Source organism: Plecotus auritus, assembly GCF_963455305.1.
Source record: "Plecotus auritus genome assembly, chromosome: 3".
Classification (NCBI taxonomy): Eukaryota; Metazoa; Chordata; class Mammalia; order Chiroptera; family Vespertilionidae; genus Plecotus; species Plecotus auritus.
In genome coordinates, this window is record NC_137772.1 from 223016771 (window position 1) to 223032281 (window position 15511).

General features: G+C 58.5%; 1 protein-coding gene across 2 annotated transcripts; it reads left to right on the forward strand.

The window, feature by feature from the left end:
- Nucleotides 1–1693: 1693 nt before the first annotated feature.
- CSDC2 (cold shock domain containing C2) lies at nucleotides 1694–15431 on the forward strand. 2 transcript variants are annotated; one of them, XM_080662477.1, is made up of 4 exons: nucleotides 1694–1918; nucleotides 11779–12077; nucleotides 12892–13014; nucleotides 13538–15431. In XM_080662477.1, the coding sequence occupies exons 2-4, from the start codon at nucleotides 11902–11904 to the stop codon at nucleotides 13698–13700; spliced, it is 462 nt and encodes a 153-aa protein (XP_080518603.1). In that variant the 5' UTR covers nucleotides 1694–1918; nucleotides 11779–11901; the 3' UTR covers nucleotides 13701–15431. The 2 variants fall into 2 exon arrangements, with proteins under 2 accessions (XP_080518603.1, XP_080518604.1); XM_080662478.1 differs by having other exon boundaries at nucleotides 1727–1998.
- Nucleotides 15432–15511: the final 80 nt, after the last annotated feature.

The following is a 15511-nucleotide window of genomic DNA, read 5'->3' on the forward strand; positions in this document are numbered from 1 at the left end:
AAGAGCCGGCCTCGGCATCCAGCGAGATTCCGGCCCAAGTCCTGGTGCTGGTTCTCATTGGCCAAGCCTGGGCCGGGGGTCCCAGCAAGACAGGGAGGCAGTTCCCAGCAGAAGGGGCAGTGGGCGGTGGGCAGTGAAAATCGCAGGTGTCCACCACGGCCCAGTCCGGAGCCCGAGGCCCAGGCCCCTGCTCTGTCACGGCCACTTCTGAGCCAGGTGACTCCGTGTCTCTCCCAGCCGGTTTCCTCATCCAGGTGAACCTCAAGGACTTGTCACAGAAGCAGATGAGATGACGAAGACGATTATTATCTTTAGAGCAGAGGAAAGCAAGGAAGGAAGACCATTGGAAAGGGTGAGGTCCCTCCGGGCAGGTCCAGCCGGGTGGAGGAGTCACAGCGCCGGGCCTCCGGTCACAGCAGGCCAGGCGTGTCACCACCTCTCTAGCAGAATCAGACACCTGGACTGTGTGTGCCGGGTTCTTCCGGAGGTTCTGGAAGGGCAGAGTGTGTGAGAGCATCGGATGCCCTGGGTTCCCAGCCTCTTCTAATCATGCAAGGGACGCAGGCAAGTCCCTCCTCCTGTCTGACCCTCCGTTTCCTCACCAGCAAAGCAGGGGTGATGATAGCAAAGTGCTGGGCTGTTGTGAGTTTTAAACGAGGGCAAAGCAGGTTGCCTGACAAGTGGGACACCCTCAGGGCACCTTCCTAGCTATTTTTATGCATTATTTGTATTTGTCACGACTGTTTCTCTTGTAACTCCCCCTCCTTTCCATTTTAGTAAGACTTGAAAATGCCAGCCTGCCTCAGTAGTCCTGAGTCTGGTGGGGGGGGGGGGTGGCCTCATTCTTTCCAAGCTGAGGCTGAGAGGAGGGATGAGGAGAAGCCCCTCGTGGACCTCCCCCCCCCATACGGCCCAGGGCTTACTGCCCTTGAACTTCCAACAGCCCTCTCTTCCCTAGAAGTTGTGGAGGATCAGAGACAAAAGGGACTTGCCCAAGGTCACACAGCCTGAAAGGGCCGGGAGCTGAGGTTCACACCCGGCTTGTCTGATGTGGAAACCAGGGTCTCTCCAGAGACTCCCAAGCTGGGGGGGGGGGGAGGCGGGGAGGAGAAGAGGGGGTGTGGTAAACCTCTCACTCCCCTAGGAGGGTCCTCTTCAAGTTCCATGGAACTATCTAAGGGCCCACTGAGAAAGAGATGAGTTCTTGTAACTTGCCAACATTCATTCATTCGCTCACAAGGATCCCAGCGTCAATTGAGGGACAGACCTGAGCACAGGGTTGGTGCTGATGGAGGGCAGGGGACACTCTGAAGATCCCAGCTCCCCCCACCCCCTTGTCTGGAGCACCCTCTGGGGCTCTTTCTGCTGCAGCAGCCTCCATCCTCCCAGACTCACCCCCAACTGCGCAGCCCCCCAGCACACACACTCACAGGCGCGCGCACACTCATCACCCCACTTGCTCTCTAATTGGCAGGAATGCAAGCTGCCCCAGCTCTTCCTCCCCTGCATTCCTCAGCAGTTCCTCCCGCCTGGCAGGGCAAATTATACCCTGGCCTGGCAATAAAAGCCACTTTCCAGAAAAAGACGCTTTAGGGCCCTGGGAGACGCTGCGAACTCTCTCACTCGGAGGTGGTGTCTGGGGCTGTGTCCCTTTAAGCCGGGAGTACAAATTCCCATCCCAGCCCCGCCCTCCCTCTCTTCCTGACGTCAGGGGGAAGGCGTGTGTGAGTGAGGGGCTGAGGTGCCGCATGCTCACACACACACACACACACACACACACACACACACACACACTCACACGCTCATACACACGGCACATCTTTCAGACCCAGCCCCTGCGCCCAGCTCCAGGTGCCAGGAGAGGCAGAGTGCTGAACCGACTGCAGGAGGCAGTCCCGACCTCAGCTGCCGGGGAGAGGTAAGGGGCTGCCCGGGGCTGGATGGGGACTGAGCCGCACCAGCTCCAGAAACTGGCTTTGGCTGGGGAGCAGGAGGGAGGTAAGATATGGAGGGGGGTGGGGAGGGAGGCTGGGGAGGTGGGTCCCTCCCCTGGGGCTGGCCCAGCCCAGTTCAGTTTACAGAGGGAATGTGGGAGGGTGTGTAGAGGAACCCCCCTGCCCTCTCCCCTCCCTCCCTCTCCCTGGTCCCCAAGAGAAGCTGAGGCTGTGTGTCTCCCCGTGAGACGGCGGCGTGTGTCTGCGCGTATGTGTCTGGGACTTGTGTCTGGCTCCAGAGGCAGAGGACAGCAGGCACTTGCCAAGCCGCAGCCTCCTGTCTAAGAAGCAGGGAGAGAAATGACTGGAGAAATAATGGAAATAATCCTGTTCCTACCAGATGCAAACGTCAAGTGCAGGAGGGAACAGAGTGGGCCTTTTCCCTGGGACTTTTGGGGCTGGGGCTGGGGCTGGGGAGGGACCGTCTGCAGCAGACGCCAGTTGGATGGGGAGCAGCTGTCTGATCCTGACTGTTTCTTCCCGGTGTGACGGGGGTAATTGTGTTAATTGGCTTGGAGGGGTGGCCTATGCTATTATTTCACCCATAGCTTTTGCCTCTTCTGAGGCCACTTCTCTCCCCTGCTCACCAGCTGGGGCTCTGACCTCCCCCCTGCTGGGGTGCAGTCCCTGGAAGGCAGGGGTGATACGCTAGGGGCGGTGGGATACAGGGACTAGGGCAGCCTTGGCGGTACCAAGTCCCCGAGTGGCCTGACCCTGGCAGAGGAGCCCGGGCGGAGATAAGGCGTGATGATGCTGGCGCCCACAGGGAGACAGCAGGTTCCTGCCAAGCTGCCAGCCTGCAGGCTCTTCCCAGGCAAGGGGCGGGGGATGCAGAGAGAGAACAATAATAAACACCGAGTGTGAACTGCTGCGTCCGCTGGGAGAGGGGACGGGGGAGGGGGAAGTGCCCCGGGTGGGGGGGGGCCACCTCTGGGACCTGGCCCTGAGCCGCCTGGGTGAGCTCCAGCAGAGGCCTCTCCCTGGGAAGGGGCTGTCTCCAGACCCCTGGGGGGTGGGAGCCAGGTCCCCGAACCTGCCTCCATCCCAGAGCCTCTGGCTCCTCCACATTCTGGATGTTTCTCCTCCCAGCCTCGCCCCTACCATTTCCTTGAAGTATTTTCCTGAAACATCTACGTTCCCATACCGGCCCCGCCCCATCCTCCAAATAAAACATAAAAAAGGCGGATGGAAGCAGGAACTGGCTGCACACTGGGAGCGGCCAGAGGACAGTGTTGGCCACAGAGGCCTCTTCTGGGCCTGGAGAGAGTCAGGCGGGCAGTGTTCCCGATGCCCGATGCCCGCTGGCCCTGGAGGGGGTTCCTCCCAGCTGATGGGTGGGGAGGGAACACCTGGAGGCAGATCCCCCAGAGTGGCACCAGCAGAGGGCGCTCAGGGCCTGGCTGAGCTGGTCCCAAGGAGCACGACCAGGAAGAGCCTGGTGGAAGGGGGCTGGAGGCAGTTGGGACCTTTGTCCACGCGGAGCAGCAAGATGGGGAGCAAAAAGCTGTGGGGGGCTCTTCCTCTGCCCCCAGGCCAGTGAAATGATGGTCACCAGGATGAGTGGCCTGGTGCGTTGGAAAGGTCAAGGGCTTTGGGTCATGCTGATTGGAGTTCAGGCTCAGCCCCTTCCTGTGTTATTTGGTCCTGTCCCTCTCTCCAGGGGGATTCAGAGTGGGAAAGTGACTGGCCTGGCAGAGCTGGGATGTGAGCATGGCTCCTGAGGTGCCCATTCTGTCATCCCCACTCCCCACTGATGCCCAGCATGCCCAGAGCCTTAATCACAGCAGCCCCCCAGCAGCATGACAAGGACAAGACTGAAAGGGTCTCACACTCTAGTATTGGCTGGGGCAGCGCGCCCCCCCCCCCCTACACACACACACATACACACACGCTGTGAGAGGGAAGAACCAGGTTTAACTAGGTCACCTCCAGCTTCAGGAGCAGCTTTGGCACTGATGTATTTTAAGGAGCATCTGGAGGCTGGGGTGGGGGAGGGGCTGAGGAGGACCTTCTGTCTGGTGGTCCTGAGGCTGCCTCCTCACCCTCCTGGGGCTCAGCATGGACAAGACCCCAACATTTAGAAAGCCCTTCCCCTGCCATCCTGTGTTCCCTGCCCTTCCCCTGTTCAGGCCATCATGTCCGTCCCTCTCCTGTCTGCTTCTCCACAACGGGGGCTCGGGCTGGCTCGTTTTTATTGGGGGCGTTGTTTTTAAGCTTCCCAGTGTTGGCAAGTGACTCACCCAAGGTCATGGTCTGAGTCAGCACAAAGCCAGAAATAGAGCCCTGAGCCCTGAGTCCCCAGTTCTTCCAGGGAGAGCAGGGCCTTGCGGGGACCTGCTGGTCCTCCCTCCCCTCCTCTGGCAGGGGTTGAATCTACACCCCCAAATGTCTCCAGGTTGCAAAAGTGCTACCCCTGACTGGCTGTGTGACCCCAGCAAACCCCTTTACCCCTCTGAGCCTCATTCTACCCTTCTGAAGAATGGGGGTAATAATGGCCATTATCACACAGTGTGGTTGTGAGGACTAGATGAGGAAGTGGGGCACAGAGGGCTTGGCACCCCACTTGGCACATGGTTGATAATCCATCCTGGTAGCTGTATTAGGATTTCCCACAGAGTTCCAGTCATCTGTCTGTCCTCCCCACTGGCCTGGGGCCTCTGACGGGGGCTGGCTCCTCTTGTTTTGTTGTCCAGGGGCCTGGATATCAGTTTTGTTTCACTTATGCTTCATGTATTTTTAAAATTTTATTTATTGATTGACGAGAGAGAGAGAGAGAGAGAGGAGTTATGCCTCATTGGTTGATTCTTATATGTGCCCTGACCGGGGATGGATCCCCCAACCTTAGCATATCAGGACAATACTCTAACCAACTGAGCAACCGGCCATGGCTTATGCATGTGTTTTGTGTGTGTGTGTGTGTGTGTGTGTGTGTGTGTTTTAAAGAATATTTTATTTTTTTTATTTTTTTTAAAATATATTTTATTGATTTTTACAGAGAGGAAGGGAGAGGGATAGAGAGCCAGAAACATCGATGAGAGAGAAACATCGATCAGCTGCCTCCTGCACACCCCCTACTGGGGATGTGCCTGCAACCAAGGTACATGCCCTTGACCAGAATCGAACCTGGGACCCTTCAGTCCGCAGGCCAACGCTCTATCCACTGAGCCAAACCGGTTAGGGCAAGAATAGTTTATTGATGTTTAGAGAGAGAGAAAGGAAGAGAAAGAGAAACATCAATGTGAGAGCAGAACATCAGCTGGTGCCTCCTGTACATCCCCCATCTGTGACTGAATCCGCAACCCCAGGCATGTGCCCTTGACTGGGAATCGAACCAGCTACCTCCTGGTGCGTGGAGCCAGTGCCCAACCAACTGAGCCACACTGGCCAGGGCCTATGCATGTGTTTTTGACGACTTCAGGGGATAATTAGCCTGACCCTCATGAGTCATCCAGACGAGCGGTGACTGTATGGCTGAGGTAAAACCTGAAGCCCAGAGAGGGGCAGGCGCTTGCCCCAGGTCACACAGCACGGGGTGGTCAGGCGGGTTTGCTGCTCTGATGCGCACAGAGGAGAGGTTATCCACATGGTCAGGAGAGGACTCTGCCAGCCATTCCCTGCCCCGACCTTTCGGGGGAGCTAAGGACCGGAGGAGCCGCAGCACCGGGGCCATGGTCACCTGCTGCGGGGCTGAGTCACAGTCCCGCGGTCCCGCACGCTGCCGGTCTCACAGGGCCGCCCTCGGTTATCTCCCAGCAGCCCTGGCGTTCGGCTTGTGCCTCTTCTGGCTCTGCCACCTGCAGGTCACGAGTCAGCTGAGGCTCATGCAGGCAAAGCAGAGGAGCTGGCTGGAGTGGGAACCCACACATGTGGCCAGGGGGACGCCCACTCCCAGACGGGCCCCTTCACAGCCCCTCCGCTCCTCCCTTAACCAGGATGGGGGCCGCGGATTAGCCTGTGGGACCGATGAGGAAACTGAGCCTCAGAAAGGGGGGGCACTCAGGCAGGGCACTCAGGGTCCACGGATTAGCCTGTGGGACTGATGAGGAAACTGAGCCTCAGAAAGGGGGGGCACTCAGGCAGGGCACTCAGGGTCCGCGGATTAGCCTGTGGGGCAGATGAGGAAACTGAGCCTCAGAAAGGGGGGGGCACTCAGGCAGGGCACTCAGGGTCCACGGATTAGCCTGTGGGACGATGAGGAAACTGAGCCTCAGAAAGGGGGGGCACTCAGGCAGGGCACTCAGGGTCCACGGATTAGCCTGTGGGGCAGATGAGGAAACTGAGCCTCAGAAAGGGGGGGGCACTCAGGCAGGGCACTCAGGGTCCACGGATTAGCCTGTGGGACTGATGAGGAAACTGAGCCTCAGAAAGGGGGGGCACTCAGGCAGGGCACTCAGGGTCCGCGGATTAGCCTGTGGGACAGATGAGGAAACTGAGCCTCAGAAAGGGGGCGCACTCAGGGGCTGAGGATTAGCCTGTGGGACCGATGAGGAAACTGAGCCTCAGAAAGGGGGGGCACTCAGGGGCTGCGGATTAGCCTGTGGGACCGATGAGGAAACTGAGCCTCAGAAAGGGGGGGGCACTCAGGGGCTGCGGATTAGCCTGTGGGACCGATGAGGAAACTGAGCCTCAGAAAGGGGGGGGCACTCAGGGGCTGCTGATTAGCCTGTGGGACAGATGAGGAAACTGAGCCTCAGAAAGGGGGGGGCACTCAGGTAGGGCACTCAGGGGCTGCGGATTAGCCTGTGGGACGATGAGGAAACTGAACCTCAGAAAGGGGGGGCACTCAGGGTCCGCGGATTAGCCTGTGGGACGATGAGGAAACTGAGCCTCAGAAAGGGGGGGGCACTCAGGGGCTGCTGGGCCTGCGCTGTCCTCTCACGCTCAGACTGCGTCTCCAAAGAGCGTTATTCCGGGCGGGAGATGCCCCGGATGGGCACACGGAGGCACTGGGAGCTGGGTTTGAGTTGAATCTAATGTCCTCCAGACACATGTGTCTCTCTGCTCTTGGAGGAGTCTATTTTCCCCTTTAGTTTCTCAGGAAAAGTTCCTTTGAGAACACTCCAGCCTCGTCTTGGCTGAAGTAGGAACAGCATTTATCCTCACAAGAAGTGCACTGTTTACCTTCAGAGGCATCTGGGTTCTGTGGCTTATCTGCTGTGTGATCTTGGGCAAGTCGCTTAACCTCTCTGAGCCTCAGCTTTCTTAGCTATAAAAGGGGAACAATTCTAATTTCAACCTTCCAGGGCAACTGGAAAGTTGAAAAGTGAAAAATCGTCTCTGAAAAGACTTTTGCAGATGGATGGCATTAAGACCACGAAAGCCACCTCTTTCCGCGGCCCTTTCTGCACTGGCACGTGGCTTGCTCTGCATCCCTTCTGCCTCGTCTCTTAGGCTGCTGGGCAATTGCAGCTCCTTCAAGTTCTGGGCTCTGGCAGGGCCTAGCGTGGGAAAGATTCTGTCTAAGGTCACAGAGCACGTCAGTAGCAATGCAGGGCCCAAACCCAGAACTCCTGACCTCCTACTCCAGGCTGCAGAGTCAGCTTGCCCTGGCTTGAGTCCTGGCTCAGACATTAATTGCTGTGTGGCCTTGACTGAGTGACTTAGCCTCTCTGAGCCTCAGTTTTCTCATCTACAAAATGGGGTAATAATAGCACTAGCCTTCAAGTTCCATTGCCGGAATTTAATAAAAAGGATAAGCTAGGAGCCCTAACCGGTTTGGCTCAGTGGATAGAGCGTCGGCCTGCGGACTGAAGGGTCCCAGGTTCGATTCCAGTCAAGGGCAATGTACCTTGGTTGCGGGCACATCCCCAGTAGGGGGCGTGCAGGAGGCAGCTGATCAATGTTTCTAACTCTCTATCCCTCTCTCTCCCTCTCTGTAAAAAAATCAATAAAATATGTTTTTTTAAAAAAGGATAAGCTAGGAAGGGTGGGGCAGGATCTAGCGGATGAGCGAGTCCCTGTGAAGCAGGGAAGAGGAGAGTGAAAGGTGGGCTCGGCTCAGCTCAGCTGGGTCTCTTCCCCCGACGCCCAATTTAGCAGTCCTGCCTGGGAGGATCAACCTCTTACTCAGCATCTACTGAGTGCTTCCCACGTTCCAGTCCCATTTCCTCCTCCGAGGCGCTCTGGAAGGAGGGAGTCCTGTAACCCCAGGTTCCAGAGAGGAAGGAGATGGGGGAGGGCCTGGAGCAGCACCACTGTAGAAGGTGCCTCACTGCCCCACCTGGCCTGAGCAGACACCCTGCTTTCTCTCAAGGGTGCCCCCTGGGTGGGGATGTAGTTGGGGAGCAGCCTCAGTCAAGTCCTGTGGGGGCTGGATGCTGCTGGTCCATTTTGGGGAGCCCCTTTTGGGGAGGGGAGAGAGGACGGCTGCCCTCCTATTAAGGTGAACGTTGGGTAATCAGCTCGTCTTTCCCCTTCCCACCGCCTGGGAGCCATGCTCGCTTGGCCTTGGCTGGGAGGCCTGGCTGGCCAGAGCCGGCCCAGCTCAGCTGCGTCTCCCTGGTAACCACGGTGGGCTGCCTCTGCCCTTCCCAGGACCACCCGGCACTGGCTGTCACCACCGAGCACCAAGCCAGGCCTGGGAAAGCTGTGCGCTGGGCAGGGCCTCCCTGCTTCCTGGAGAGGGAGGCAGAGCTGTTCCCCACCTGCCACCTCGCCCAGGTGAAGTAGGGCCACCCAGGAGTGGGCCGCAGAGCCTGGCATCTCCTGCCCTCCTGGCTTCACCTTGGGGAGCTCTTGCTTTTGGACAACAGCTTTGTTGAGATATGGCTCACGTGCCCTGTAACTCACCTGTTTCATTAAGGTGGACAGCACATGGTTCTGGCATATTCACAGACCTGTGTGACATCACCACGGTCAATTTTAGGACAGTTTCATCACCCCAAAAGGAGCTCTTACCATTAGCCGTCACTGCCACGTGGCCCTCCCCCGCCCCTGGTAGACACTCATGTGCTTTCTGTCTCCGTGGACATTTCTCATGGATGGAGCCCTGCGCTTTGTGGTCTCTGGTGTCTGGCTTCTCCCGCGAGCACAGTGATTTCCGGCTCATCTGTGATGCGTGTGTATCAGCACCTCATCCTTCTTCTGGCTGAATAACGTTCTACCATGTGGCCGTACCACATGTGCTCATCCGCTCACCAGTCCGTGGATCTTTGGGTTGTTCCCACGTTCTGGCTATTACGAAGAACGGCTATTCCGTTCTCTTCTTTCTAAAATGGGGATAAAAATGCCAAACCTGGCCCACTCCTGCCTCCTGGAGTGAGCTCAGAGAGAAAGACCCGACCTCAGCTTGAGGGGCCACGAGGGCCCCCTCCCTCCCCTCCAGCCCTCCTGGCTGGGAGTCTCACCTCCACCCCCAGCGATGGCAGAGCCAGCTCATTGTCTTGACCCAGAAACACCTCACTTGCTGTGTGACCTTGAACAACCGCCAGGGGCCTGCTCCAGTGATGGGGGTTGAATGAGTGACTCCTCGCTCTTCCCGTCCCGCCATGCGGTGTTTTGGGGGCTTCCTGGTCTCCGGACCCCTAAGAAGCCTTTCCCTGGCCAGTGGTTAGAGCGTCAGCCCGCACACCTAAGAGTGGTGGGTTCGATTTCCAGTCAAGGGTACATACCCGGGTTGCAGGTTTGATCCCAGCCCCGGTTGGGGCTCATGTGGGAGGCAACTAATCAATGTGTCTCTCTCACATCAGTGTTTCTCTCTCTCTCCCTCTCTTCCCTCCCTTCCATTCTCTCTAAAAAAAAAAAAAAAAAAAAAAAATCAATGGAAAAAATACCCTTGGGTGAGGATTAACAAAACAAAATAAGCAAACAAAAAAAGAAGCCTTAAACTCTTCCCTGGAAACTCCAGATTTGGGGGCGGGGCAATATGGAGACCAGAAATAGACATGCAGCTCAGGGATTCACCTCTGACCCCAGGGCACTTGGGTGAGGGCGTGGGGGGGCGGGGAAGGAATGGGGATGAGGAGGTGGAGAACCCATCCACTGACACCTACATAACTATGGACCCCAGGATAATCTTTATATTCCCCAGCTTAGCCACGCCCCCATGGCCTGTGGGGGGCGAGGCTGAGTTTATCCTTCCACTGTACAGATAAGGAAGCTGAGCCAGTGGAAGTGCTACCCGAGGTCAGTAGCTAATACGTAGCTGAGCTGGAGCTCTTCCATCCAGGCATCCCCCGGCCCCAGGTGGCAGCTGCCTGGCCCAGGCTCAGTCAACAGCCTGGCTTGGTACAGGGTGCCTTTCTGCCCAGGGTTCCACGGCAGCGCCTCTTGGGGTCCAATATTTCCCAACCCTGGGGGAGGGTGGGCAGGTAGGTATATGGGGAGGGAAACCAGGTTCTCTTCCTCAGTAGAGGAAAATATAGGACGAATTATTTCAAGGTCATCTAGACACAGCTATTGGTGTGGGAATTTCTATCGATTAGCGTTGATAGTAGCAATGTATTGGGTATCTACAAGATGCCAGATGTTGTCACATACACTAAACCATTGGGTCCTCAGCAAGCCTGCATGGGAAGTGTTCTCAGTCTCATTTTATTTTATTATTTTTTATTTTTTTATTTTTAAATATTTTATTGCTTTTTTACTGAGAGGAAGGGAGAGGGATAGAGAGTTAGAAACATCGATCAGCTGCCTCCTGCACACCTCCTACTGGGGATGTGCCCACAACCAAGGTACATGCCCTTGACCGGAATCGAACCCAGGACCCTTCAGTCCACAGGCCAACGCTCTATCCACTGAGCCAAACCGGTTAGGGCTCAGTCTCATTTTAGAGAGGAAGACATGGGGCTAAGGAAAAAGCTCTACCTTCCCAAGAGCTCACCATGCCCTTGAACTGTCCTAAGTGTGTAGCAGTCCTTTGACCCTCACAGCAACCTCTCTATAAAGTAGTAACCAGCACTATCCCCATTTTACAGAGCAGGAAACGGAGTCAAAAGTTAAGAGTGTTGACCAAGGCCTCGCAGCCCACAGGTAGAGAAGCCAAGATTCAAACCCAGGCCATCGGGGCCCAGAGCCCACCCACCACCCACCGTATTGGAACTGAAGTCACAAAGCTGAGATCCAAACCCGGATCTGGGCGTCCGAAACTGCCGACACTTGTTTGTGCCAAACTGGGTTCCTGACCATCGTTGGCCACTGTACCCCTCCCACCTCCCAGACCCCTGGGGTTAGAGGATTGAACTTGAAGCTGGAAGGACTTTGAGGTTCGTGCTCCTCACATGGCAGGGAGAGAGGAAGCAAGCTCTCCACGGTCTCTTCTAAGGACACTAACCCCCTTCCTGGGGGCCTCACCCTCCTGACTGCGTCTAAACATGGCTACCTCCCAAAGGCTCCGTCTCTAAATGCCGTCACCCTGGGGGGAGGGGTAGGACTTCAACACATGAATTTTCAGGGAATACAGTTCCAGGGGTGGGCAAACTTTTTGACTCGAGGGCCACAATGGGTTCTTAAACTGGACCGGAGGGCCGGAACAAAAGCATGGATGGAGTGTTTGTGTGAACTAATATAAATTCAAAGTAAAGGAGCGGAGGGGAGAGCAAGAGAACCGGATAGAACAGCCGGATCCGGCCCGCGGGCCGTAGTTTGCCCATGGCTGGTTAGCCCATAGCAAGGTTGTACGATTGTTTTATCTTTTTGGCGAGAACAGAGTCCAGAAGGGCCGTGAGGGCCCTGACGCCACCCTGTGACCGGGGCAGGCAGGCCCAGCCATCCAGACTGGTGCTCAGTGTCCGGCAGCTGCCCGTCCGGGAGCTCGCTCACCTCTACCTCTCTCTTCCCCTTCCAGACGGAGCCTGCGGCTGCCGAGGCTGCTGAGCAGGGCCGGGCCGGGCCCTGCCCACGAGGACGCCGAAGCCCTTCACCGGCCCCTGGGCCCGGGAGCCCATCAGGCTCTCCTGCTGGCCCCACCATGACTTCGGAGCCCACATCGCCCCCAGTCGTGCCCCCGCTCCACTCCCCCAAGTCCCCAGTCTGGCCCACCTTCCCCTTCCACCGGGAGGGCAGCAGGGTCTGGGAGCGGGGCGGTGTCTCCACTCGGGACCTGCCCAGTCCCCTGCCCACCAAACGGACCAGGACGTATTCGGCGTGAGTACCTACCCCTCACCCGGGCTTCTGTCCCCTCCTCTCCAGCCCCTGTTTTCTTTCCCAAGGACAGGAGAGCTGGGTATGAACTTTCCAGTAACTGCTAGTGTTCATTCATTCATTCATTCATTCATTCCACAAAGATTTATTGGGCTCCTGACCAGGGGATCCAGTGAGGAATTAGATCCCACAGGCTGCATACAATTCAAAGGGAATTCGTCCACCATTCACCCCCTCCAGCAGGGCTGGGAGTGAGGACCCGCATGAGGCATTAGGGAAGGTGACGTCTTAGCTGAGTTTGGAAGCTATATCAGGCGAAGGATGAAACAGCCGGGGCAAAAATGGAGGCATAGGGTTGACCTTTGGCGTGGGGTGGGCCTTTGGGGACAGTTACTGGCTGGGGTGCATGAGGGACGGGCTTTGTGGGACCCTCAGGGAGACTGACTTGGCTTGGCTGAAGGAGGGGTTTTTTGATGGCAAGTGCTGAGTGACTCTTGTGTCCAACCCACAGCTAGGCACAGAGCAGATGTTTAACAAACGAAGAAGGGACGCGTGACAAATGAGTGAATGGGGTACCATTGCTTCAGGAGATATGAGGAGGGTGCTGTGCAGAGAGTGGGGCGCTGGCTGGGCGTCACGAGACCCACTTGCTGTGTGCCGGGGGGGCCAGTGCCCCTCTCTGGACCTCAGTCTCCTTTTCTCTCAATGGGGTGATGGCAGGACTGAATTAGCGTCACTGTGTGTGGCTGCTGGTCTTGGGAGGCTGTGGGGGCCGGGAACCCCTAGGCCACAGCTCCGACCCCCACCCCATCCTTAGGACGGCCCGTGCCTCGGCTGGCCCCGTGTTCAAGGGCGTCTGCAAGCAGTTCTCACGCTCACAGGGCCACGGCTTCATCACCCCTGAGAACGGGTCAGAGGACATCTTCGTGCACGTATCCGAGTGAGTCCTGCCCCCCAGCCCCGTCTCAGTGAGTCCCTCCCATCGCCCTGTTCTTGGCTGCAGTGTCCCAGCAGGGCCTCAGGAAATGCCCCCCCCTCCCCAGGCTCCCCTCCCTGGCTGAGGCCTGCTCCTGGCATCCTCCCCCCTGCACCCCATCGGGGCTGGGATGTGTGGGAGGAGGAGGGCTGGGCCAGGTGGGGAGGGGCCCTCAGACCCGAGCTCCAGGAGCCGCTGGCTGAGCCATGGGAAGGGCCTGCGGCAGGTAGGGAGGGAGGGAAGGTGGGGCTAGGCCTGTGTCCCAGCCCTAATGCCAGGCCTGACTCGGGGAGGTCACAGACCCTCTAAAGCCTCACATCTCACTTAATCCCCCCACAACACAGGGGAGGGGACAGTTTATGTTTCCCATTTTGCAGACTAGAGGGCTGAGATGCTGAGGGAGGCTAGGCCGTCCTCAGGCCAGGCTGCAGGGGGTGTCCAGGGAGTGGGGCCTGCCCTTGGGCTGACGCCCCTTTTCTGCCTCCAGCATCGAGGGGGACTACGTCCCTGTGGAGGGTGACGAGGTGACCTACAAGATGTGCCCCATCCCACCCAAGAACCAGAAGTTCCAGGCCGTGGAGGTGGTGCTCACCCAGCTGGCCCCACACACTCCCCATGAGACGTGGTCGGGGCAGGTCGTGGGCTCCTAGGCTGGGCGGGGCGCCCCACGGGCTGGACAGGTGGGCAGGCTCCATGCCCCACTGCACTGGCTGGCTCGGTCCCCCAGGCGGCCTCAGTGCGCACGTCTGTCTGTCTGTCTGTCTGTCTTGCACATGTGCTTCCATCCAGCCCCGTGACCTGTGACTGTTGTGTGAGCTGGACCGAGAGGGAGGCCACCGACCTGCCCCCTCTGCTTGTCCACTCTCTCCTTCCTCCCCTCCCTGCCACATTGGCACAGGCCCTCTTGCCCCCTGCCCAGCTGTCCTGTGTCCACTGAACCTCCAGAGCCTGCATCAGGCCTGCGGCTGGGAGTCGGGGCACCCCGGGCCCTGCCGGGACAAGCTTCTCCGCAGCCTGGGCCTCTGGCCCTAGCCTGGCCGGACTCTGCTTGTTACTCGACCCACCCCTGGCCCGGGGCCACCCTCAGAAGCCAGGCCCGTGAGCACTTTGGGGGCCTCCAGCCTCCAGCAAGGAAAGGTGGCGAAAGGTGGAGGCCAGCAGGCCCTCCTCGGCCAGGCCGGGCCAGCCTGCCTTCCCCCGCGCTCAGCACACACCAGAGGCAGGAGAGGGCCTGAGGGCAAAGGCAGTTTGGGGCTCCTTTGGCTGGCCAACCCCTCCTCCTCAGCCTGGCAGTGGCTCTGTGAACCCCAAACTGAGGTCCCATCTTCTCCCCTGGCCACGCGGAGTTTTGCTGCCTCCATTTCCCCAGAAGGTGCGTGTCTGCGGAGAGGGGGGGACGTCCCCCCCTAGCTTGGATTTCGGCCTCCCCTTTCCCCGACTCACAAGCCCCACTGATGCTCTGCCCGTGCTCAGCACAGTGGCTGCTGAGGACCCAGCGATGGATGGGTCCCGTCAGGCAGGGCCAGGCGGGGGCACCCACAGGAATAGCCTCAGCCTGCGAGACCACCAGCCCTGCAACCCGCTGCTGGGCCCTCTTCCCAAAGCCGAGACGTGGCTCCCACCGGCCTCCAAGCCAGTGGCTGAGTTGTGGTTCCTGTTGTCCGTCCCTTAAGGTGTGTGCGTGTGTGTGTGTGTTGTGTGCACGTGTGTTTGTATGCACTCACTCTTGGGTGGGGGGTTGGCCTGGCCGGGAGGCCAGGAAGGAGGGTTTCCCACCTCCCGTGCCCCCCTCCCAGAGCACATCGTCTGGTGCGGATTGAAATGGGGCTAACGGGAGGGCTGCCAGGACAGGCGGAGCCGGTCTGTGTGTAAATGGCTCCGATGCCCAATGTGAGGGGTCAGTGACTGTCAAGGATCCCCAGCCCTAAGGATGCCCCAAGGCTCCAGGGTGGAGCCCAGCTGGGATGTGTCCCATCCCTGCCCCCAGTCCTTACGAGGCTGGAAGCTCAGAGCTGCCGAGACGTGCTGGCAGCCTCCCAGCTGAGAACAGCCCAGCCCGACACCCACTCTGAGTCGGGGCTGCTCTGGCAAAGCCCCAGGCCTTTCCTTGGGGAACAAGGACTCCCTGGCCTCCTGGGCAGGTGTACTGATGCAGGTTAGCCCCTAAGAGCCCCCCAAGGTCCCCTGTCCTGTGAGTAGACCCCCCTTTTCAGGCACTGGCAAGGGGGATGTGGGACATCAGCCCTGGGGCCACCTGGGGTGGCAGAGGTCAGTGGCATTCTGTCACACCCCACAGTGTCCAGTCACAAACCCTCCCGAGGCCCCACCCCCGGGCCCCGGTCCTTCCTAACACTGGCAATAAACCCTCAACTGTGACTCAGCCTGGCCCAGAGCTGCCTGTCTGTCCGGGTCCCGGGGAAGAGGCTGGGGAGGACACCCCAAACCACCCTCCTTGCCTCCT

Coding starts and splice junctions, on each gene's coding strand:
- CSDC2 (XM_080662477.1), top strand. CDS start 11,902: ATGACTTCGGAGCCCACATCGCCCCCAGTCGTGCCCCCGCTCCACTCC. Junction 12,078..12,891: donor CGGACCAGGACGTATTCGGC/GTGAGTACCTAC, acceptor CCCCATCCTTAG/GACGGCCCGTGCCTCGGCTG. Junction 13,015..13,537: donor ATCTTCGTGCACGTATCCGA/GTGAGTCCTGCC, acceptor TTCTGCCTCCAG/CATCGAGGGGGACTACGTCC.